We start from the raw sequence: 24789 nt of genomic DNA, 5'->3' as shown, positions 1-24789 counted from the left end.
CAGTCTTCAGGGAAGGTAGAGAAAATGAACCATCCTTTCAAGAAAACCTTAGCAAAGCTCTGCCCAGAGACTCATGCACCCTGGACCACCCTGCCTCTTACTGTACTCCTCAGGGTCCGTGTAGCCCCCAGGAGTGGTCTGAAACTTAGTCCACTTGAAATGACCTACAGGAGGCCTTTTCTTACTACTGACATTCTACTGGATGAGGAAGTGAACCAGACCCTGAGATATATTATTCTAGGACAAGTTCAGAAAGCAATCCAGGACTATGCTTACAAGGCACTGCCAGCTCCCACTGAAAATACAGAGGAAGGAGCAGTTCCTTCGCAAATAAACCCTGGGGACCCAAGTTCTTCACAACACCTGGAAAGAGGGCTCCCCCAAAGACCAACTATTGCCAAAATGGAAGGACAACTATAAAGTAATTTTAACCACCCCCACTGCCATCAAACCGCAAGGGGTATCTGTTGGGTACATCTGTCCAGACTAACGCTTTTACTTCCAGAAACCCCACAGGTCACAACAGAAGAACAATGCACCTGTGAGCCAGCGGAAGCTCTGAGATACCTATTCCAAAGACAGGTACCATCAACACGTAAGTAAAATGATGTAGTGAGTTGGCTCCTATTTGAAGCCTTAATGGGACTTGGGACCTCTCTTTGTTTCCTTGGCTGATGTGGTTCTTGACAATCGTCTGGCCCTTGAGTACCTTCTGGCAGAGCAAGGCAGAGTTTGTGCGATACGTAATACTTCCCGCTGCGCTTGGATCGATGCAACAGGACAGGTAAAAGTTAATATTCAGGAAATAGAAGCTCAGGCAGCGTGGCTTCATAATTTTGGCAGGGGTGATATATCGCCTTCCTTGTCTGGTCAACAGTCAAGGAAGCCCGAAGTTAGCCTGGTTCCTTCCCTTTCTAGGCCCTTTAATGGCGATTGTTGTTCTCCTTTTTAGCCTTTGTTTGTTTAACCTTTTGGTTAAGGTTGTGTCTTTTAGGCTCCAACAGTTTGAAGTAAGGCTCATGATGGCTCAAGAAATTCAGCCCATTCCAGCAGAAAGTGGCCCAGGTCCCTACAGGTCCTTGGAACATTCAGCGAGGGACTTCTCCTCTAGGGTAGGCTAGGGTCTGTGGGCCCTGTCCAGCAGGAGGAAGTTTCAGAAGAAGAGACCTTCAGCCTCTTACCCCTTAATAAATGTGTAGAGTCTCTCAGGGGGGAATGAGACAGGCTGGGACCTGGGACCCTGTACTGCAGTGCCGCAATGCTTGCACCCGGACACACCTCTCCTCAAGCAATAAATTAAAAGAAACTGTATGGGACTAAAAATTACCGCGTGCATGCTCAGTTGGGGAAAATTCTGGACAAAAGATACAAAGAGACCAAAAAAACCCAACTGCCATTTTGAGGAGCCTGGAGCAAAAGCAGGGGGTCTGGAGCAAAAGCAGGGTACTTGTGCATGCCCCCTGCACACAACACCACCTAAGGGGTGGGCAAAACACCTAAGCTACCCCTTCGGCCCAACCCCTGGACACACCCCTACCCTCACCCCATATAAGGAACAAGCTCGCCCCCTCTCAGGGGGTGGGCAAGCAAGGGAACCTGTTGTTTGTTCTCGCTCCCCCCTGCTGCAGCAGGGGCCCCAATAAAGCCTTGCCTGAAAAAACCAACCAACCAAACAAAACCCACAATGAGGTATCACTCACACCTGTCATCAAAAAGACAAGAAATATGGTTCCAGTTCAAGATGGTGACATAAGAGGATTCTGAGCTCACCTCCCACCATGGACATACCGAATCTACAGCTACATCCAGAACATCTTCGCCTGAAAGAAACCCCAAAACTACGAGTGACCCCTACATACCAGGCAACCGAGAAAAAAACGCACATTGAAGCAGGTAGGAGAGGCTGAGACAATCTCATCTTAAACCCGGTGCAGCAACCTGCAATCAAGAGGGAACTGACAACTGAGCTTATCCCTGAGGAGCAAAGGGGTTGAACCCCACATCTGGCACCCCAACTTTTAAGACCTGCACCTGAGAGACGAGCCCCTGAAACTTCCAGGTTTGAAAGCCACCAGGGCTTGCCTCCCTGAGACCCACAGGCTATGAGTGAACTGAGAACAGTTCTTAAAGGGCTCACACAGACTCGCCTGGCTACCCAGCACCAGGGCCCAGTGCAGAGGCAGCCGACTGAAAAGCACCCGATTCGCTTATCTGAAAGCTTTGGCCTGAGCGGCAGGCTTCTCACTGAACACACAACTGAAGGCCAACTGAAATACTCGACAAAGACTATGGCCTTTGGGAGGCACTGTCATGCTTCCCCTCTGCTCCACCCTAGGTTGTGGTGTCTCCGAGAAAGGGGCTTATGTACACATCTGACACCCTAGCTCTTGTGTCTGCCACCCAGAGAACACATCCCTTGATGGCGTGGCTCTGGTGGCCAGTGGGGCTTGTGTTCATGGGTTCATCAGGATGGTAGCAAACAAAGAAATAGTTCTTAACTGGCTATTACCACAGGGTTCGAGGCAGAGGGAGCAGACAGAAATGCCCATCTCCCAGTCTTCTCCTAAAAGAGATATTTGCAAACTGTAAAAGCTTCTACATGAGGGCTTGGCTTCCAATCAGCCTGAATCTAGGTGCTGACTGAAATCCTCCCCTGACAGGTCTTGGCACACCCTCAACTACTGCGAGCCACTAAGAATAAAGTAGGCTTCTTGGACAATCAAATCACAAAGGTTTGAGAGCTATCCAAGAGCTAGGGCAGAGTTGAGCGATAAGGTTCATCTCCTACACAAAGCCACTCCTTCAAGACTGGGAGAGGTAGTTGTTTCATCTAACGCATATAAGCCATAGATTGTCAAGGAAAAATGAAGAAACAGAGGAATATTTCCAAAGGAAAGAATAAGATAAAACCTCAGAAAAAGACCTTAATGAAATGGAGATGAGTAATTTACCTGATAAAGAGCTCAAAAGAATGGTGATAAAGATGCTCACTGAGCTCAGGAGAAAAATGCATGCATAAAATGAGAATTTCAACAGAGATCAAAAATATAAGAAAGTACCAAAATAGAAGTGACAGAGCTGAAGAATACAATAACTGAACTGAAAAATACAATAGAGGTGTTCAACAGCAGACTGGATGAAGCAGAAAAAAAGGATCACTGAACTCAAAGAGCAGTGGAACTCATCCAATCAGAACAGCAAAAAGAAAAGAGAATGAAGAAGAGTGAAGATAGCCTAAGGGACTTACAAGACAACATCAAGCAAAAGGGGTCCCTAAAGAGGAAGAGAGAAAGGGGCAGAAAACTTAATTGAAGAAATAATGGCTGAAAACTTCCCTAACCTAGATCCAGATCCAGGAAACCCAGAGAGTATTAAATAAGATGAACCCAAAGAGACCCCCACCAAGATACATTGTAATTCAAGTATCAACAGTTAAAGACAAGGAGAGACTCCTAAAAGCAACAAGAGAAAAATAACTTGTTATGTACAAGGGGAACCTACAAGACTATCAGCAGATTTTTCAGCAGAAACTTTGCAGGTCAGAGGGAGTGGCATGATATATAAAGAGCTGAAAGGAAAAAAAAAAAACACTGCCAACTAAGAATACTCTACCCTGGAAAACGGTCCTTCAGAACTGAAGGAGAGAGAAAGAATTTTCTAGACAAGCAAAAGCAAAAGAATTTCATCACTAGACCAGCCTTACAAGAAATGTTAAAGGGAGTTATTCAAGCTGAATAGAGAAGGTGCTAATTAGTAATAAGAAAACATTAAAAAGTATGAATCTCACTGGTAAAGGTAAATATATAGTAAAATTCAGAATAATGTCATAAAGGCAGTGGGTTAATCACTTGTAAAGCCAGTATGAAGGTTAAAAGATAAAAGTAGAAAAATAACTATATAATTTGTTACTGGATACACAAGATAAAAAGATGTATTTGTGACATCAAAAGCATTGGAAAATAAGTTATTAACTTAAAATGGACTGTTACAAGTTGTTTTACATAAACCTCATGGTAACTACAAAGCAAAAACCTATAGTAGATAAACAAAATATAAAGAGAAAGGACTCTACCACTACAGAAAATCATCAAACAAACAACACAGAGCAAGAGAAGAGAAAGGAACAGAGGAATTACAAAACAACCAGAAAGAAATTAACAAAATGGTAATAAGTACATACCTATAAGTAATTACATTAAATGTAAATGGACTATCTCCAATCAAAAGACAGAGTGGCGGGACTTCCCTGGTGGCACAGTGGTTAAGAATCTGCCTGCCAATGCAGGGGACACGGGTTCGAGCCCTGGTCCATGAAGATCCCACATGCCGCGGAGCAACTAAGACCATGTGCCGCAACTACTGAAGCTTGCGTGCCACAACTACTGAAGCCCGCACACCTAGAGCCCATGCTCCACAAGAGAAGCCACCGCAATGAGAAGCCCATGCACCACAACGAAGAGTAGCCCCCGCTCGCTGCAGCTAGAAAAAGCCCACGTGCAGCAACGAAGACCCAACACAGCCAAAAATAAATAAATAAGTAAATAAATAAAGACAGAGTGGCTGAATGGATATACAATATGATCCATCTATATGCTGCCTAAAAGAGACTCACTTCAGCTTTAAGGACACACAGAGACTGAAAGTAAAGGGATGGAAAACGATATTCCATGCAAATGGAAACCAAAAGCAAGCTGGGGTAGATGTACTTATACTTTAAGACAAACTATAATAAGAAACAAAGGTCATTATTATAATGATAAAGGGATCAATTCATCAAGAGGATATAACATTTGTAAATATTTATGCACTCAACATAGGAGCATCTAAATATATAAAGCAAATATTACCAGACCTAAAAGGAGAAATAGACAGCAATACAATAATAGTAGGGGACTTCAGTATCCCCCATCAATAATAAATAGAGCATACAGACCGAAAAATAAGGAAACATTAGACTTAAACTATATGTTAGACCAGATAGACTTAACATTTACAGAACATTCAATCTAAAAGCAACAGAACACGGATTCTTCTCATACGCACAGGAAACATTCTCCAGGATAGATAATATGTTCGGTTCCAAAACAAGTCTTAATAAATTAGAACGCTGAAATCTTATCAAGCAGCTTTTCTGACCACAATGGTATAAAAGTAGAAATCAATTATAGAATAAAACTGGAAGATTCAAAAATACGTGGAGATTAAACATGCTCCTGAACAACAAAAGGGTCAAAAGAGAAAATCAAGAAATAAAACATAACTTGTGGGATGCAATAACATCAGTTGTAAGAGGGAAGTTCATAGTGATAAATGCCTACATGATGAAACAAGAAAGATCTCAAACAACCTAACTTTACACCTCAAGGACCTAGAAAAAGAAAAAATAAAGCCCAAATTTAGTAGAAGGACTAAAAGCTGGTTTTCTGAAAAAACAGTAATCCTTGGCTAGATTCAGCAAGAAGAAAAGAGACATAATAAATAAAATCAGAAATGAAAGGAGGTATTACACCTATTACAGCAGATCATAAGAGACTATGAACAATTATATACCACCAAACTGGACAATTTGAAGAAATGGATAAATTCCTAGAAACATACAACCTACCCACACTAAATCAGAAAATAAATAGAAAATCTGAACAGACCAAGTACTAGTAAAGAGATTGAATCAGTAAGTAAAGAGATTGAATCAGTAATCAAAAACTTCCCAAGAAACAGAAGTCCAGGACCAGATGGCTTCAGTGGTGAATTCTACCAAACGTTTAAAGAAAAATTAATACCAATCCTTCTCAAACTCTTCCAAAAAATAGAAGAGAGAACACTTCCAAACTCATTTTACAAGGCCAGTATTACCTTAATACCAAAACCAGACAAGGACACCACATAAATCACAAGCCAGTACCCCTGATGAATACAGATGCAAAGATCCTCAACAAAACATTAGCAAACTCTTTCCAACAATATATTAATAGAACCATATACCATAATCAAGTGGCATTTATTCCCGGGGTGCAAAGATGGTTCAACATCTGCAAATCAGTTAATGTGCTACACCACATTAATAAAATGAAGGATAAAAATCCTATCAATAAATACAGAAAAAGCATTTGACAAAATTCGACATCCATTTATGATAGAAACTTTGGTGGGGGATTAGGCCTTGAGGGCAGAGCTCTCATGAATGGGATTAATGTCCTTATAAAGGAGGCCTGAGAGCTCCCTTGCCCCCTCTGCCATGTGAAGATACAAGAAGAAGTCTGTGACCTGGCAGAGGGCCCTCACCTATCCATGCCGGCTCCCTGACCTTGGACTTCCAGCCTCTAGAACCTTGAGAAAAAAATTTCTGTTGTTTATGTAAGTCCCCCAGTAAGTGGAATTTTGTTACGGCAGCCCAAACAGACTAAGACCCCCTGGTACATAGTAAATGTCCACTAAATGTTGGTCATTATTATGGTATAGAGTTCAATCTCTTAAAACCCTTAAGACCTTTGTGACTGGACCCAGCCTGCATCTCCAGCCTTACTTATCATCCTTCTGTTCACACACTTTACGCCCGAAGCATCCTGGCTCTAGTTGTCCCCCAGTATGTCTTGTTCTTTCCTATCTCTGGGCCTCTGTGTGCCCTTCCTTCCTCCTGGAGGGCTGGTCGACCCCAGCTCTGTCTGGCAGTCCTAGAACCATTCTGCAGGTCCACCCCCATGACACTTTCCATAGGTGTCTCTCCAATTACACATAACATTTCCTACTCCCCCATCTCCATAGCACGCAGAGCTATTCATACAGCACACACCAAGCACCACACAGCCCCGGGGGTATGTGCACTGCCCTCGTCACATTGCAAACTACCGAAGGCCTATTTCACCATGGTCTTTGTAGCCTTGTTGCCCTGGCCATTTTAGGCATACACTAAAACATCTGAATCAAGTTAAGTGTTCCAAAAATACCTGTCATTTAACAAAGAGCTTTTGCCACTGTTAAGGGGGTTGGGGGGAGGGAACATGTGCCACACTGCCCTCTTCTGGCCAAAATGAGCCCCTCGACGAGAAGGTGCCACAGGAGATTCTAGAGAACTCATTATTTATATAGTATATGACCAGATATCATCTATATAACTTTCTGACAGTTTAATATGGCCACATACTAGGCTCAGCACTTTATAGCCACTCTCACTAAGTCATGATCGTTCTCTAAGTTATGACAGATCCTTGAACCAAGAACAATATAAAAGAATCCAAGCAAAGTCTATTAAAAGAAGAGGACTGGGTTTTGGGGGGGATCGACGTGTACACACTGCTGTATTTAAAATGGATAACCGGGAATAGGAAAGCTGCAAAACACTGTGGAGTGTTCCTGTGTAAATAAAAAGAGGAAAAAAAAGTTTCTCAAGTCACCGCTGCACGACGTCGGGCCGGCGCTGGGGTCTGCGCTCTCCCGAGGGGCCGCGCGCTGGACTTTATTGTGCCGCAACAAGCCCCCGTTCCCATTGTTTGTGTTTTTTTCAAAATATGGCAAAGGTTCAGGTGAACAATGTAGTGGTGCTGGATAACCCTTCTCCTTTCTACAACCCATTCCAGTTCGAGATCACCTTCGAGTGCATCGAGGACCTGTCAGAAGACCTGGAATGGAAAATTATCTATGTGGGCTCCGCAGAAAGTGAAGAATACGATCAAGTTTTAGACTCTGTTTTAGTGGGCCCTGTTCCTGCAGGAAGGCATATGTTTGTATTTCAGGCTGATGCACCTAATCCGGGACTCATTCCAGATGCAGATGCAGTAGGTGTAACAGTTGTGCTAATTACATGCACCTATCGAGGTCAAGAATTTATTAGAGTTGGTTATTATGTAAATAATGAATACACTGAGACAGAATTAAGGGAAAATCCGCCAGTAGAACCAGACTTTTCTAAGCTTCAAAGGAACATTTTGGCATCCAATCCCAGAGTCACTAGATTCCACATTAATTGGGACGATAACACAGAAAAACTGGAAGACGCAGAGAGCAGTAATCCAAATCTACAATCACTTCTTTCAACAGATGCATTACCTTCAGCATCAAAGGGATGGTCCACATCAGAAAACTCACTAAATGTCATGTGAGAATCCCACATGGACCGCATGTGACCACCTGCCATCCCTATAGTACAAATTAAGCTATAAAAACACACAGAACTATTTCCCTGAAATTCCGTAAGTACATAGTCAAGATACAATGTGAAGAATTTGTTTAAAAAACATCCTGTAGAAAGTTTATAAGAAAACCAGTATTTGAGCAAATTGTGGAATATAAATACAACTATTTTTAAGTAATTTTTTTCTCTAATGTGTTATTTGTTCTGAAACTAATCTGATTAAAACATACATATTATTTTCTTTTCCTCTATATGTAATTAAAGCATTTATAAAGAAAAATGAATCATTAGACCAGGTTGTAAAGATGTCTCAGCCTCTTGGACAATAATCTTTGGACCACTATTTTACTAATCTTTGAAAGAACAAAGTTAACTTCAACTAAAATGTGTCTTCCTGTGATAACACATAACTTGGTTTGATTTAAGGGGCAAGTTTTCATTCTTTTTATGGCATGCCCTTAAAGAACGGATTTGAAGTCAACTGTATGCTACCAAGAACTCTAGGATCTGATTTTCCAGGCCACCTTGAAGCCTCTTATGGCTACTGTTCAGTTCATATAATGTTAGACAGCACTCAGTTTGGTTTCTAAGACAACAAATGTGGTTAATTGTTTATAAGGTCCTCTGGCTATGATTTTTGTTTTTATAACAGTTCAGGACATCAGAACACTCCTTGAATCATACATCATTATTACCCAGTGAATTCAGCAGGTCAAGAGCAGATACAAACTCCCTAAGTTTAAGAACAGGAGAGTATAATGACTCCGTTCCGTTCGTTAGATTTATAATACTATGAACTTAACTCTTTAAAACTGTTTTGCTAGGTCATGTGTTGTTGGCAGCATTTATATAAAAACAGTGGATTTGGAAAGATATATTTAGCTTTATCATAATAGATAAGTTACTATTTTGGAACTATATGTATTTTCACATGTAGTACTCTTCTCCATATCCCCTGACACTCATGCACAATAAGATTAGGCATATTTGTGGTGGACATATGTTAGATAGCTTTTCCAGGTAAGTTTTTTAAAAGCAGTCTTGGAAAGGAATGCATTAACTAAATGGGCCAAAAAGTTCTTTTTCTTTGATGAGAGCTAGGTCCTTCCTCAAAAAGTTTCTTATGCTCCAGTAAATTAAATGTAGAATATTCTCATTACTCTTGCTGCTAAGCAAGACATTAGCCATATAATGCAGAGTTATGCAGTGCCTTCATATCTAAAACTTTTATACTGCACTTTTTAAAGCTTTTATTTTGAGGAAGGGAAAGGGGCATTTGTCTGAATATGGATTCTAAGTTGTATATATTTCCTGTCATTCTAAAAAGTGACTTTGTGGAGCAAAATTTTGCTAAATGTTAAACTTTGAAATTTAATATACCAGATAATTAAAATACTGTCCACTAACTAGTTCATAGACTTTAAAAGTAAAATACATCCGGCTGTTAAAACAATATGAAGAAAATTTCACTTTTGTCTAATTGCAATTAAAAGAAAATGTTAAAATATTAAAGTGAAAATAAAAGTAATACTTTCCAACCAAAAAATAAATAAATAAAAAATAAAATGGATAACCAACAAGGTATTGCCCGGGGAGCTCTGCTCGATATTACGTAACAACCTAAGATACATGTATATGTATAACTGAATCACTTTGCTGTACACCTGAAACTAACCCAACATTGTTAATCAACTAGACTCCAACATAAAATGAAAAGTTAAAAAGGAGGACTGGGTTTTAATATGGCCGGCTGTTCATTTTGAAAGGACAGAATCCAATAGTGGGTTGGAACATAACATCAAAGAGAAGGCTGAGTTACATTTTATGACGTTCTTCACACGCTGCATTTTAAAATAATAAATGAGAGCAAACATGGTGGGATGCAACAAGCTCTGTGCTCTTGGTGGAACGTTAGTGCACATCTAAGACATCAACACTCTTCGCAGGCATCCCTCAGACCCAGGGGCCAGCTGTTCCCTACTCTAGGGAGCTAGAGCAAGAGGAAGACCACCTTGACAATGGCCTGAAGAAACCAAGATGGAGCAAAGGGACAGCTGGAAAGTGTGTCTGTGTGTGGGGGGCGGGGAGGGGGGTAGTTATTAAAATGGGATGAATGGGATGACTGGAGTTCCTTGGTGAATAAGTCACTCTCAATCCCTTAGCCTCTCTTTGACATGGGTAGGGTTTGAGCTGGAGCAGAAAGACATAGAAGGACTCTTGTCCAATGTCACCAATAGCAAAGCTGTGACCCAGGACCTCTTACCAAGCAGAAGGTCTTTATCTCTGTGGAAAGTGGGCTCTGCCTGCAAATAGGGAGGGCTTAGGCCCTAGGAATAAGAGGCTAACCCCATAAAATGAAGAAGCCATTGTCACAAGTGTCTCAAGCAGGCCTCCTGAATCCTGGCCTTCACCTCTTGAGAAAGCATGAATTTCTACGCAAGACCTGTGCTTTCAAATATATGTTTCTTTAAGAAACTATCCTTTCTCTGGAATGCTTTCCAAATGAAAGCAATCTCTTTAGAAACTGCTTTTAAAATATACATATAAAAGGTCAACACACTTGCTCATTTAATTTTGTGTGCTTTATAAGAGGCTGAGAAGAGGAGGGGGAAAGGCCAGACCAAGAGGAAACACATATTGCCACGTGTTCTTTGAAGAAAAACCAAAGAGAAGCAAATGATCATTTGGGGCAACCCCCAAGCAAATGATTCCTAATGGGCAGCCCCATCCTCAGGACCACATCACACCAGCTCTGATTGGCTACAGAGGAGAAAGCCCTTGCCTGTCAGATGTCTAAGCCCCCAGCATCTACCTGTGGCTGAGTCGCTTTTCTCTAGAAAGCTCCACTGCTTCAGGGTGGACAGGAAGGCTGTCATAGGGGAGCCTGCCCTTTTATTCTCAGACAAAAGGTAGGCTGGGATACCCATTCTTTGCCTTCTTTTTAAAGTAACATCTTTTTAAACTATAAAAGCAACATTTTATTGTAGAAAAACTTTTTCAAATTGAGACCAAAAAAAAAGACAATTAAGATCATCTGTAATTCTGTTGCACTGAGATAGCCACTGTTGACATTTTAATACATCTCTTCCTAGGATTGTTTCTATTGGTATACATAAATATTTAAACAAAGTTGGACTCATGCCATTATTAGACTTTCTGATGTAACTTTTTCCCTTCGCTATTTTATCATGATTATTTTCTGGACACTTGTACATTTCCATTGAGCATTTCGATGGAAGCTGGGGGAGGGGGAGTCAGGTGGTTCTGCCCAGCTGCCATGAACTGCAAAACTCATCACTAGTTGTTAATCCTCCTCCATCCTTATAACCACAGGCCGACAGGGAAGGATGCCAAGATGTGCGTTTTTGCATCTGTGGGGCTGAATGATCTTAGGGTGGCCTTTCGGGTGGTCACCAGCCTCCAATGACAGGACAAACCCATGAGAGTTTCTCACCTGTGCTCTACCTAAAACCTTCCCATGTGTTCTCTGCTGTCCCCAGGAATCTCAGGTGCTGTGGGAAAGTTTTGCAATCAAGATCTTGAAGGGATAAGGAATTGAAGCTATGTTACCATATAGAATCCATATACAATACAGAATCACCTCTAAATGATTAAAGAAATCATTTCTAAATGGTTTCCACTTCCATATGTTCATTCATTCCAGCAAGAAGCATTTATTATACCATGCCTGGCACCGTACAGTGCAGAAGTTTCTCCCTGAATTATTCCACAATATACCACTAAGCTCTGTATCTACTTAACAAAAAGACAGTGCATTAAAAATTACTATTTCATGGCAGCAGACATATCAAAAGCTCCCTGAGAGGATTCTTGCCTTCACAGCTGCTTTCAATTTAAATAACCCTATACAGACAAGGCAAAATGTACTTTCTGAAATGTTAAAAATGAGGCAAGTCCCAAAGTGGTAACACTGACCAACAGCTTGCCTTTTTAACACTTCGCTCCTGTTCTTGAGATTCAAAAAAGAGAAAGGAAAAAAAAAGGAGAGAATTAAAATCTAGAACAGAGGCCAGCAAACTATGGCTTGTGGACCCGATCTGGCCCACCACCTGTTTTTGCTAATAAAGTTTTATTGGAACACTGCCACGTTCCTTTGTTTACATATGGTCTGTGGCTCCTTTCCCACTACAGTGGCAGAGTAGTTGCGACATAGACTGTGTGGTCCAAAAAGTCTAAAATGTTTAGTACCTGGCCCCTTGTAGGAGAAAATTCTGGAACCCTCATCTTGAGAGAAGCTCAAGGCAAACGGAGATGCAAAGGCAACAGCTGACAACTGGATGAGTTTGGAGGGAAAACAGCCAATAAAGAATGGAGGAGGGCAAAGGATGGAAAAAGCATCGGGTCCCAGAGTTTGCCAAGAGCCTCACTGCCCACCCTTCACCCTTTTCACACCATTTTTGAACACCGATGTGCAATCACTGCTTTGGGCTGCCAGGTCGCAGCTCAAGTTCTCAGTGATTCTTGTCAAGGAGCCTTTGACTCTCAACAGACTGCTGCCAATTTCAAACCTCCAGATGGAAGTTCACAAAAGAGCTCTTTCCAAAATGGTTATCCCACTGTTTCTAAAGTGCTTCCCCAGCGACACTGGAAAGATACGCTTTCTGGAACCTACCCATGTGCACTGCCCAGAAGCAGCCACTCTCAGGGTGAGAGGCACTCTGAAGTGGGTCGCTGGTCACACAATTTGTCAGTTCTGAGAAGCTTACACTGCATGGTGCCTTCTGACCCAGTCACGGCCAGAGGCCAAGACTCCTTCATTCTCCGTGTGATGCAGGAACTCCTGGAGGGTTGATGGTGACCCCACAGGCCTCAACCCAAGTTCTTGCCAGTTCTCTCTCACCCTGTCTCTTCGTTCCACCATTGTTTTAAACCTCTTAGAGACAGAGGGATGAGGAGGCGAGCAGCAGAGTCAAGTCAAAGCAGAATGGTTTCCTAAATGATTCGACAGTAACAGTTTGGATGACACCCAGCACTACCGAGAAAACTCCCAAGCCACAGAAGCGACAACAGGGTGGTTCTTCTGCGGACTCTCTGGAGAAACAACCTGAGGTTCCTATGACTGTATTTGACTTGGCATCTGGTCCTTCCTCTGCTCCACCCAAAGTCAAAAGGGTCGTCTCCCTGTGCCAGGAACCCAGCAGAAGGGAAAGCAGATGCCCCAGACAGGCTGTGGCTGAAGGCGAGGGGCGCGGAGAATGGGCAAGTGGAGGTGGGAGCAGGCAGGCAGGGGGTCAGGGGACAGAGCTGGGGCAGGAGCACCCTCCCCACTGGGCAGTACTGGCTCAAGGGCTCCCCCAACCCTCCCTTCCTGCTCCCTTCCCCCCACTCTCCCCAGACAAGCCAAGGCCGTCTGGCATCCTGGGTAGGAGCCTGGGCTTCAGAACCAGGCAAAACTGGGATAGCCTCCTGGCTGCTCCTTCATCCTAGGGCAGGGCCCCCTCGCCTGCATCAATGAAGCTGCCTTAGTTCACTCTCCTCATTTACACAACGGGGGTAATGATGCCTCCACCATCGACTTGCTTGGAGGATTAAAATCAGATAACAGATGTAAAAGCATCTGACATAGCACCTGACATACAGTAAACATGCAGTAAATGAATCTTTATGACTGTTCCTCACCTGAACTTGAGCTTTCCTGATTGAACTACTCCTTCATAACCACAATGGGCTCCCTCAAATATCTATGCCTTTGCATGTGTAGTTCCTTCCACTTAGGAAATCTCCACCAACTACCCCCCACATCCTTATGCAACTGACGAAATTCTACTTATTCTCCAGGCCTGGGTTCAAGGGTCACCTCCTCTGTGAAGCCTTCCCTGATTCCTCCAGAAAGAGCCATGTAATTTTTCCCCAATTCTATTGTCCAGTTTATCCCACTGTGAGTCTGACTCTCTCCTGGACAGTCAAAGCCCCTCAAATGCAAGGGTTCCATCTTTTCATCTTTGTATCCAGTACCTGTCATGGAATAAAGCACTTAATGAAGGAAGGGATGCAGGTTGAAATAAAAACAAGTTCAGTGACTTAAAAATGAGCAACAAACGGAGAAGCAGGAGACACCTTTGGAAAGTAGGTGCTGGGTTCATTGTGATCCTTGTGAAGTCCTATCCCAAGTCAGTTCTGACTCCCTGTTCTGGTAAGATCAGGAACTGGCTTTAATGATCCCTGAAGTTAATGCATTTTCTTTTCTGATTCTCTCCCAGGCCCAGCTGACTAGGTTATTTTGTGTATCCTATACCAAATCCATAAGAGCTGCAGGACATAATGGAGGTGAGAAAAGACTCAATTTTCACGGGGAGATGCTGGGTTACAGGAAGCCCAGGTAAATTTAGGACACAGATCACGTTTCAGAAAGACTCCACAGATGGCGGAAGAAGAGGACAGGGTCTTCAAAGGCCAGGGCTTAACTCTTGAATCGACCATGATTAAAATCAGGAGAGACTGCGCCGCCTTGGGTCCATTCTGTGCCATCACAGAAAGGGAAGTTTACCGATTAAGTTCAGTTACAGAGAGATAAAGGTAAATCTTCAGATAAATGCACTAGAAAGCACTGCCAAGGTGAGGTCTACATAATGCTCATCTCATGATGCTCGCATGGGGACAAAGGGGGTTTTCTGGTCAAATAAAGTTCAAAAATTCTGCATATTATGTCTCCCTCTTTGATATGATACACATTAACCTATCAACCATACACGTTGGTCCTGCATTAAATCAACCTCCATAAATGTTTTACACCCATTCTCATTTGACTATGGCAGAGCCCTCCAACAGGCAACAAGAACTGGTTTCACGTATTGGGGGGATGTCCGTCTTCTCAGGCCTGGAGGCAGCTAGTCTGCTCAGCTATGAGCAGCCTGCTGCATTGTCCTCAGGGCTTTTTTATCAATGTCCATTACAAACATCCTTTACTGTTATGGTTGGAAAAGGCGTCATGGGTCTAGGAGTTGAGTAACTTTTAAAATAAATTTTGAAGATAATTAATGATATTTTAATTACCACTCATACATAAATGAATAAATGTCCTCATTGCATCCCACTACACACACTCTCTCTCTATATATATATCTATATAGAGATATAGACATATATCTCTATAAAGAGAGAAAGAATATTAATCACTCAATTGTACGCATGTGGACCTTGCTGATGGGAACTGAACTTGTTCCATTCTGTGACACTTCGATCTAGGTTCTAAGCTTCTCGCGGGGGAAATCTGTATCTCCCCAGGGAGTTTTGCAAACATCATTTTCTACTGTCCATGATGGAAGGAGGACTGGGAAGCACTAGGTCATGGAAGACTGATTCCAACCCCCAGGGCTTTTCTAGACCTACCAAGGGAGGTAAAACTGAAACCACAGATCCTTGCGTGAGAAGGCTGCTAGCAGCTCTTATTCAGTTCCGAGCACTTTCCATGGTGCAAGGGAGAAAAGACTCCCCGGTAAAGTGGAAAGGAGGGTGTGATATTTTTAGGTTCCCAGAAATTCATTCCAGACAATTGGCATCACAGTAGAAGGATGGGCACCTCCATCTAGTCCCAATCCTGCCATTGATGAGTTGGTGACTTTGGCGAGTTATGGTCCTCCCTGAACCTCAGTTATAGCCTCAAAGACATCTTCCGATGCCTTTGAATGTTTGGTCAAAGCCTCCTTGGGCATTTTAGTCCCTAGTTGTCCAGTTCTGGCCGGGGCTGGGATTCTCTCCCATGAAAACAGTGGGAGGAAAACAGACCCACAGTAGACTTGCCAATGCAGGAATTCCCTTGGGAGGCATGGGTGCTATTCATGGTCACTGGGATCTCAGGATTTTATTTAAAGATCTGACCACTGGCCTTCTGATGTGCGTGCTTAGCTTTCATGGCATCTCGGGCTATGGGAGAGGAAGAATGAAAGGGCCTGATGGTGTGGGCACCTCCAAACCCAGCGGTTGACAGATGTGCGACTACTGGCGATGGGGGCCAAGTTCATTCCTGCCCCAGCCCTGGGTGTGCGGACCACTGCTGAGTGGGGCTCACGGAGCCACCGACTGGCTCCTTAAGCTCCAGGCCTCGGGTCACTGCTGTTGCCCAAGGGAACAGCAGGCCAAGGTGAAGCTTCCCCCTCGCCCTGTGGACCTCTGAACTCGGTCCAAGGTGACCTAAAGGCAGCCCCTCTGATTTCAGGGCGTCCGGGTAAGGCTGCTGAGAGTAGGAAGGCTGAACCATGGACCACGGGGGGCCCACCAGGGAGGGGAAGCCTAGAGCAGAAACTGCCCCAGAGGCAAGCCAGCCTGCTCTGCCCCTGCTCTCTCTCCAAAGGCATCACTGGCCTGACCCATCTGGGTCCGAGGCTCATTTCCCTGGGGCCTTTCACACTCACAGGTTTCAAACATTCAATATTGTCTCCAGCCCTTCTGAAAAGGGCAGCTAAGGACCAGGTTCTACTTTTCCTCCTGATGTGTAGTGTATTTTCCTGGCATCATCAGTACTGGCTGAAAAACCCAAAGGGTTCCCGCCACCAGCCCAGCCCAACTGGGAAATGCAACAAAGATTTATAAGCTGTGAGCATGCTCTTATTTACTTCCCAGAGACTGATGACTGGTCCACGGCCACATCCAGGGTCTGACTCAATCCAAAGTCTGTTTGCTTGGGAGAGTTTATCAAACCCAGATACAGGACTTCCTGCTACTGAATCAAGACAGGTAGCCTCGGAGCCACCTCTCCTTAGAGGAGAAAGAGCTGGGGGTGGGATTCAGTGAGAGCTAGCTTCAAACTTAGCTCAGGCTACGCAGCTATTTTTTCTTCTTTCAGAAAGTGGAGATACAGATAATGGTGAGACTGTGCATGGCGGTATTTGGGAAGCTGTCCATCCACTAAATGTTGACCATTATAATTACATACAGGCTCAGTCCATAACCTCATGTCCCAGAATCAGTTCTCAGCTAATATTTTAATAGGTAAAAATATTATTGGAAAATCCTTAAACCCACAAACAGATGACAAACAGATACTCAAGCACAGTGATGTGTTTCTGCCAACTTTCAAGGGCCGTCCTTCCTGCCTTGGTATCTGGCACAAGTCCCTGCAAACTTGAAAGCTTCAATAACATGGTCAGGGCAAATTTTACATGTGAAAGGCATTAGGTTACAGAATCCTACCCACTGCATGGTTATGGCCAGATTCTATGACAAATGAAAAAGGAATATTAGCTCGGAGAAGAAAATTTAAATATGCCTTAATTATTGTCCCATTATACAAACAACCAGAGTTATTCCTAGCCACCTCTTTAACAATTTGCTGTTCCACCTTCCTGAAATGCTGTTCCATGACTCTGCACATCAGGCTCATTGTCATCCTTCTGGTTCCTGTGTCACCGCCTCGGATGTCTTTCCTTACCACCTTGTAAGGAACCTCCCCTAATGACTACCTCAGCAACCTGCTCGTGCCCCTAATAGCATGATCAGTTGACTAAATAATGATTAATTATCTCTTTCTTCCATTACACTATAAAACAGGGACTCTGTCTCTCATTTTTACTGCTATGACCCTAGTGCAGTTATTACCCTAATACAGTGCCTGGCATACAGTAAGTGCTCAAAAGAGTTTTGACTGAAATAACGAATTATAAAGCTATTACATGCTAATTATTTAAAAAACTGGAAACTACTTCAAAACAGAAAAAACAAAGTCACCACTCAAAAACGACTTCTTTTACTGGCATCATTTTTTTTTTTAACCTGGTTATAAACTACACTGTATTTTCAATTTTGAATTTGGCTTTCTCAAGCTTTCATTTCATAAAGACCTTACAATCTGAGAATTTCGTTATACTGATGGTTGAATCTATTTCATTATAAGATTACTCTTTAATTTATTTAGATATATTCCTTTGATTGGGCACACAGGCTGTTTCTAAACATTGTACTATTTTAAATAATGTTCAAGAAAATAACACGCCACATTTTTCTTTATCAGGATTATTTCTTTAGGGCTGACACTTGAAAGTGAAATTCTTAGGTTATTAGACTGGAAGTAATGGACATTTCTAAGAATTGTGCTCTATGTTGCCAAATTGTTTTCTAAGAGTATTATACTGATTTAAGGTTTAATTTTTCATATTTCTTTCTTTGATTTACCTAGAATCTATTTGGGTATATGGTATGATGGGAGTATATAAATACATTTTTTTCCAAAAAGCAAATCAATTATTCTCCCACATTTTATTAAATACTCCTCCCTTAAGCTGGGGGGTGGGGGGTGTGATGAATTGGGAGACTGGGATTGACATATATACACTAATATGTATAAAATAGATAACTGATAAGAACCTACTGTATAAAAAATAAAATAAAATCCAAAATAAATAAATACTCCTCCCTTTCCCACAGATTATATTACCTCCTTCCTCAGGATTCTAACTTATACTAAGGTCCGATTGGACCTACTTCGACCTGTTTAGCTGTGGGTTGGTACACCAGTCTCATGGGGCTTTTATAGTATATCATGTGATAGGATATTCCTCTTCTTTTTCAAAAAGTCCTTGGCTAAACTTTTAAAATCAGATGGATTCTATAAGGATCTTAAAATACAGTATGAACCCATACAGCTCTATACATATTTTGAGTGTATCAAAAACTACAGACTAGTATTTATTACCTACCTTTAAAAACTGCTTCAAAGTATATGCTTTTCTGATCTGTCTCCCTGCCCATTATTTTTTCTTAAATACACCCTTGATTCATCTGTCTTATTCTTACTCAGGGAATAAAGCTATGAAAGTTTATGTTTTGTTCTGGATTTAACCTATAAAAGTTGTATGTTCCCCTCTTCTCATTACCCATCTAGAAAAATACGCACAGATGTTCCTAATGGGGATAAAGAAGGACGGTCACAGCAGAATTATTAAAATTGAAAAAGTAGCAACAACTTTCATGCCCGTCAGTAAGGGAAGGGCTAAATAAACTACAGCCTGTCCACCCAGTGAAATACTATGCGAAATTAAAGGGATGAAAAGGGAAAAAATCTCCGACATGTATTATCAAGTGGGAACCTCCCCCCAGTTGTAGACCCATTCATATAGTATTATACCACTTATGAAAACAAAAAAAGCCCACCAAACTATTTTTTAGGGTCCACATGTGTGCATGTAAAACCCTGGTCTGAGGTCTGGAAGGATCTTGACTGTTAACAAGGTTGCCTCCGGGGAGGGGCCTGGGACTCAGAGTTGTAAAGGAAGCTGTGCTTTTATCTGTAGCGCATACATTTTTATACAAATACTATATGCGTGCGTGTTTCACTTGTGAAATTAGAAATGAGTACGTGTTTTTAAAGTCATACTCTTGGAAGGGATGATCAGCTCTTAGGTGCATTTCTCTTGCACATGCCTTGGTGCCATGAGGTTCCTTCTGCAGGTGCTCGGCACGACTTAGCCCCACGGAGCACCCAGGGCATCGGCCCCCGGGGATCCTCACCCCGCAGGAATCACAAAAGACTCTGCAGTTGCCATTTTAGGTAAGAAAAGCCACTCTCGGGCAAGGGTGGGGGGAGCTTGATGAGGATTAGACTAGCAGCCGAGTCACGGGTGACACTTCCCAACCACAGTCATAAAGGAGCAGGTGCTAAGCATGAACCGGCTGGGGCCATCACACACGACCCATCAGAACCAGGTCACGGCTGTGGAAGGGGGCTGTTATTTACTTGATGCACCAAGATCCCCACACTTGGGACTTTATCATCCCTAGATTCTGACGTTGGAGAAAGAATAATAACTACCATTTATCAAGGCATCCATGTGCCAGGCACTGTACTACCTGTTTTGGACACACTCTCATATTAAATTCTGACATTTGACCCACAAGGTAGGTTGCACTATTTGTCGCATTTTAGAGATTAGAAACACGAAGCTCAGACAGCGGAAGCAACTTGCCTACAGCCCCATGGTACGTGATGGGACTTGAACTTGGAATCAGACCATCTCTCTTCAAAGGCTGTGTGCCCTTTGCTCTTAAGCTCTCTGACAGAGGTCTTCAAATAAGGAGATTTCATCTGCAAACCAATAGCTCAAGTGGAGGTTTCCAGGGGCCTGGCTTTCCTCCCTGGCCCTCGGCAGTGCGCACAAGGCCATTCCCCTCCCAGAACCACCACCTTCCAACTACTCCCCACTCCTCCGCCTGCCCCCCCCGCCCCCCAAAAAACCAGGGGCAAACTAAACATGACAATATTTGCCTGTGACACAGTGGTTTCAGTTAACAAAAAAGAAAACTGAAAACAAGCGTTCCAGCTGCCCGCCTCCTCATCCGCATCCGTAACGCCACTTGCGAGCGGTCTGGATACTCAATCGAAAATGAATTAAGGAGGCAACTTTAGTGAAGAAGGACATCAGCTCAGCTTTTAAAAACTCACAGTTAATGAACATCAAATTCCACTCTAGTCCCTGAGAAGGTGACCTTCTGACTCATAAACTTTCTACATCCTGTGGCCAGAGCCGCCTCAGTGCTGGAATCCTGTCCCCAAGGCTGGGCGTGTGCGTCTGCTGTGAGGTCGGCCCAGAGGCCCAGAGTGGGCAGCCAGCTCCCCACTCACCCCTCCCTGAGCTGCAAGCCAGGAAGCCCCGCCCACTGATAGACTTGACTGACCAGGGGAAAAGCCAGGCCTTGTTCTCTTTTCTCTTTTTATTTATTTATTTACCTACCTATCTATCTATCTATCTCTCTATCTATCTATCTATATTTTATTTTTGGCTGTGTTGGGTCTTCGTTGCTGTGCGCAGGCTTTCTCTAGTTGTGGCGAGCGGGGGCTACTCTTTGTTGCGGTGCGCAGGCTTCTCATTGCGGTGGCTTCTCTTGTTGCGGAGCACGGGCTCCAGGCACGCGGGCTTCAGCAGTTGTGGCACGTGGGCTCAGTAGTTGTGGTGCGCTGGCTTAGTTGCTCCGTGGCATGTGGGATCTTCCCGGACCAGGGCTGGAACCCGTGTCCCCTGCATTGGCAGGCGGATTCTTAACCACTGCGCCACCAGGGAAGTCCCTCTTTTTTTCAAATAATTTTTTTTTATTGTGGTAACATACACAGAACACCATTAATGCATCCATGTTTACGTGCACGGCTCCGTGGCATCAAGTGCATTCCCACGGCTGTGCAGTCCCCCCTGCCATCCATCTCCAGGCCTCACCTCTGAGCTCCCTAAGCGTTTCCACTCCACCCTACCTTCCCCTGCCATCTGCTCTGCTTCTGCCCTTACAAACTGGCCTCCACTTCTCCACATGGTCCTTTGCTTCCTGCAGCGGTACCATTCTGGGGAATAAAGCCCGCACCGCGACCAGCCCACAGGGCACAGGCTCCCAAGCAGCCCCGCTCTGATGGCCTCCGGGGCCTCCTTCCAGAGCCAGGCTGGACCTCCCTGCCCAGAAGCCTCAGGATCTGCCCCCTGAGCCGACTCCCGGGCCTCCCCCTTGGACAGCCCTGCATCCACCCGCTCCTCCCTCCAGGCTTCTCCGTGTCAGGAGACGCTTTGGAACCCGGGTTACAACCTGGCACCTCCTTGGGCAGCTAGATGATCCTGGGCAGGTGGCCGAACCTCAAGGAGACAAAGCACCCCTCTACAAAATGGAGCCCCTGTATCTAACTGCTACAATGGATGTGAGGACTAAAAAAGAGTCTTGTCAAGGGCCCAGGATCTGGAAAGCTCTGTTAGCTGCTAACTGACATGCTCCTTCTATAAGATGATACTGTCTCCCTCCTACTGATTCCTACTCCAGCTCCCTCGCTCTCTCCATCACTCTCCTTCTCAATTCTCACTTCCCTCTTCCCACAACACCCCTGTCCACCCACTCCGCACTCTCTGCCTTTGGTGGGAACCCGGAAAGTTGATGTTACCCCAGCACGTGGTAGGCTCCCTGCTGTCTGAATCCGAAGGAGCTTCTGTTTCTAACCTCTTCCCTTGGCTGAGTCTGGCAGAAAAAATGCCCACTTAGATGTCACATCTCATAGGAGGGAATGTACAGAAAGAGACAATTCCCCAAATGCCAATTTACAGCCTGGAAAGGGAGCCCAGAGCCTTCTGGGCTCGGAAAACATACCCTTGCCCTGATGCTTGCCAAATGTTCGATATACAAACATAGGACATCCTTTCCTTCCCTTCCCCCTCTGTGAGCGAGATAAGAAAGACAATCCCTTGATAGATTTGAAGAATGAATTACTTATTTCTAAAAGTCACTGGGGGGAAAGAGACCATCTGGAGGCTTTGAAAGCCTTAAACACAGGAAAGAAACCAAGTAGACAAAACCAGATTGGAATGGGCTTCTACAGACATCTCCTGGGCCTGTCTGTAACCTTAATCTCCTAGAAGAGAAAGTAATCTAATTGTTCCCCTGCAATCCCCTGCTTGGGAAATACATGCCAGGGCACTTGCATTACATCACTTCTCTGCTCAGAAACCTGCAAAGGCAACCAGAGCCCACCAGGAGGTGGTCCTTACTTGGCTTCCCGATTTGACATCATTAGTCTTTTCACAAGCACTAAATTACAGGCACCCTGAACTAGTCTTGCTGTTTCCCAAACATACCCCAACCATCACTTGTAGAGTCTTTATTACCGATGCGTTCTCCACCTGGCATGTCTCGCTACCCCCACCCACTTAAAAGGCACCCTTTCCAAGGCCAGCCTCTGATGCCACCTTCACAAAGCCTTTCCTGGGTCCCTCGACTGCATGTAATCCACGCCCTTTGGCCCTCCCATGGTGCTTGGAACCCCCCTTTTGGCATTTATCTTGTGGAGGCAAGAATTAAAACCCATTATGTGATATCTTATCGTAAGGTACATAGATAGGTTCACCCCAGGGATACATCATGGTCATGTAGATACTTGTCTTCACCTCTGTGCTTGATGATGAACCTTTGGAGGCAACACCTGTGTCTGCCTCCTGGTCTCCATCACTCAGCACCCCCGGCTCCATGCCTGGAACTTTCCGGGTACTCAGTAAACATTAGTCTATTAAGCTTTACAAGTTGATAACACTTCTCTAAGCATACAGCCTGTGGACACAACCTCCGCTGCCATGTGGATCTTTGCAAATGTTTATAAGGAGCCTGAACTCAGCAGTGCACACACCCCCATGGAACAGCTGCACTTTGCAGTGAAACCAAGGGAAAGTGGAATTCCCTCCCTTTGACAGATTGATGACACACTAGGTCTGGTCTGAGATTCATCTATGAGCTCAGTTCTGTACCTTGAAGGAGACTGGTTTCAGATGCTACAGAATTATCATCCCCTCAATTTCTGCTTGAAGCATCTGGCATGATTAGCTTAGGCTATGCAAATTTCCAGGTGAAGCTCTGAGTTTTTAGAGCCCTTCCCAGTCTCCCGGAAAGCTGTGAAGCAAAGAGCTTAACATTCCCTATTTCCGATTCTGTCTTGAAACCACCTTCCCACACGGTGTGGCTTAAGACACAAAAATCATTGCATTAGGCTGCAGACTTTCGAGCACGAACGAGCTCGTTAGGTCCTTCTGACCTGTTTCAGGAAATCCTACACTTGTGGGTTGAAGTAGAAATCCTAGCATGCCTTCTGAACTGAAAATTCATTGCCAAAAGGGAACTTATAACTGTGTTGCCATGGCAGCCAACCTGTCACGTTTCACTCAGCCTAAGAATATCTAAACCCTGATGGTTCTGACAACAGGCTAAGTGGAACGGCCAGGTGCAATCTCCACAGGGACCTGGGGTAAGACCCGTTTTCCTGCTCTTAACCCACTGTGCCTCTCTGTGGATCTCTAAATGCCCTGACTTCCTCTGAGTGTCATTGTGGGGATCCAGGCTATAGCTCCTGCTTCTCCATCACGTTCTGTATGTACACATGTGTGAATGTGAGACTCCCCAGAATACACGGTCAGTGTGGGTCTCCGGAGTGTGAGGCACCATGGAGAACAGTGGGAGAGAACAGACAAAGAGGAGCTAGAGATTTTCAAGGGAGACTGGCAGTCCCCCAAGGTGGGAACCGGATGTGACGTGGCGAGCAGCCCCCGGGGATCACTGAGCACAGGTGGAGGGGATGCAGTAAGCCTGAAGTTCTAGAAGCTTCTGTGTGCTGAAGGAGAGGGCACCACCCATAACTTTTCGGGGAGAAGGCAGATCTGGGAGGCAGAGATGGTCCAAATGAAACACAGGGTCCCAGGAGAGCCCAACTGGGGAGCAACAGACCTCGGTCAGACCAGTGGGTCTCCATCAGGAAGCAGGTAGGTGGGAAGGGGATTCCAGAGAGGGGGATAAGCAGCAAGGCCTGAAGGGATGCCTCGAGGTGCTGAGAAATCCCGCCAATGGGAGTGCTATTGAGGTCACCAAACTAGGGTGTCCTCTTTGCCTCCCTGGCTCATATTCAGTAGGTTACTGATCCTAGTCAGAAAGTCACCCAGATCACCTTTCCCCTCCTTAAAATCCCTGGTGGCCCACTATTAATCAAGAATAATTTCAAAATTCAGACCCGCGGAATCACATGTTTCGAGGTCCTGCAGGCAACCTCTCACCCAGTGAAGGCAAATGCTTCTGACAAGTGGCCACTGGGGAAAGACACTCTGACTACACCTGGCATCCAGCTCACTTTTTTTTTCTAGCACAACTACCTATCCCAAAGGTAAACATACTTACGTACCTTATAGCAAAATATAACATAAATGGTT

General features: G+C 44.2%; 2 protein-coding genes across 2 annotated transcripts in view; one reads left to right on the top strand and one right to left on the bottom strand.

Annotated features, from left to right (window-relative positions):
* The window catches only part of LOC118891200 (coiled-coil domain-containing protein 3), a 104140-nt gene that overhangs the window by 8258 nt on the left and 71093 nt on the right, over positions 1-24789 (bottom strand). The gene's annotated exons all lie outside the window — the stretch shown is intronic.
* On the top strand, positions 7445-8419 carry LOC118891201 (histone chaperone ASF1). The gene has a single exon (XM_036844892.1). The coding sequence runs from the start codon at positions 7506-7508 to the stop codon at positions 8094-8096; it is 591 nt and encodes a 196-aa protein (XP_036700787.1). The 5' UTR covers positions 7445-7505; the 3' UTR covers positions 8097-8419.

The sequence above is a fragment of the Balaenoptera musculus genome, chromosome 2 (genome assembly GCF_009873245.2).
Source record: "Balaenoptera musculus isolate JJ_BM4_2016_0621 chromosome 2, mBalMus1.pri.v3, whole genome shotgun sequence".
Taxonomy (NCBI): Eukaryota; Metazoa; Chordata; class Mammalia; order Artiodactyla; family Balaenopteridae; genus Balaenoptera; species Balaenoptera musculus.
The sequence above is the reverse complement of the archived record's forward strand: the minus strand, read 5'-3'. Positions and strand labels throughout refer to the sequence as shown.

Excerpts from the sequence above, each read along its gene's own strand:
- LOC118891201 (XM_036844892.1), top strand. The coding sequence starts at position 7,506 with ATGGCAAAGGTTCAGGTGAACAATGTAGTGGTGCTGGATAACCCTTCT.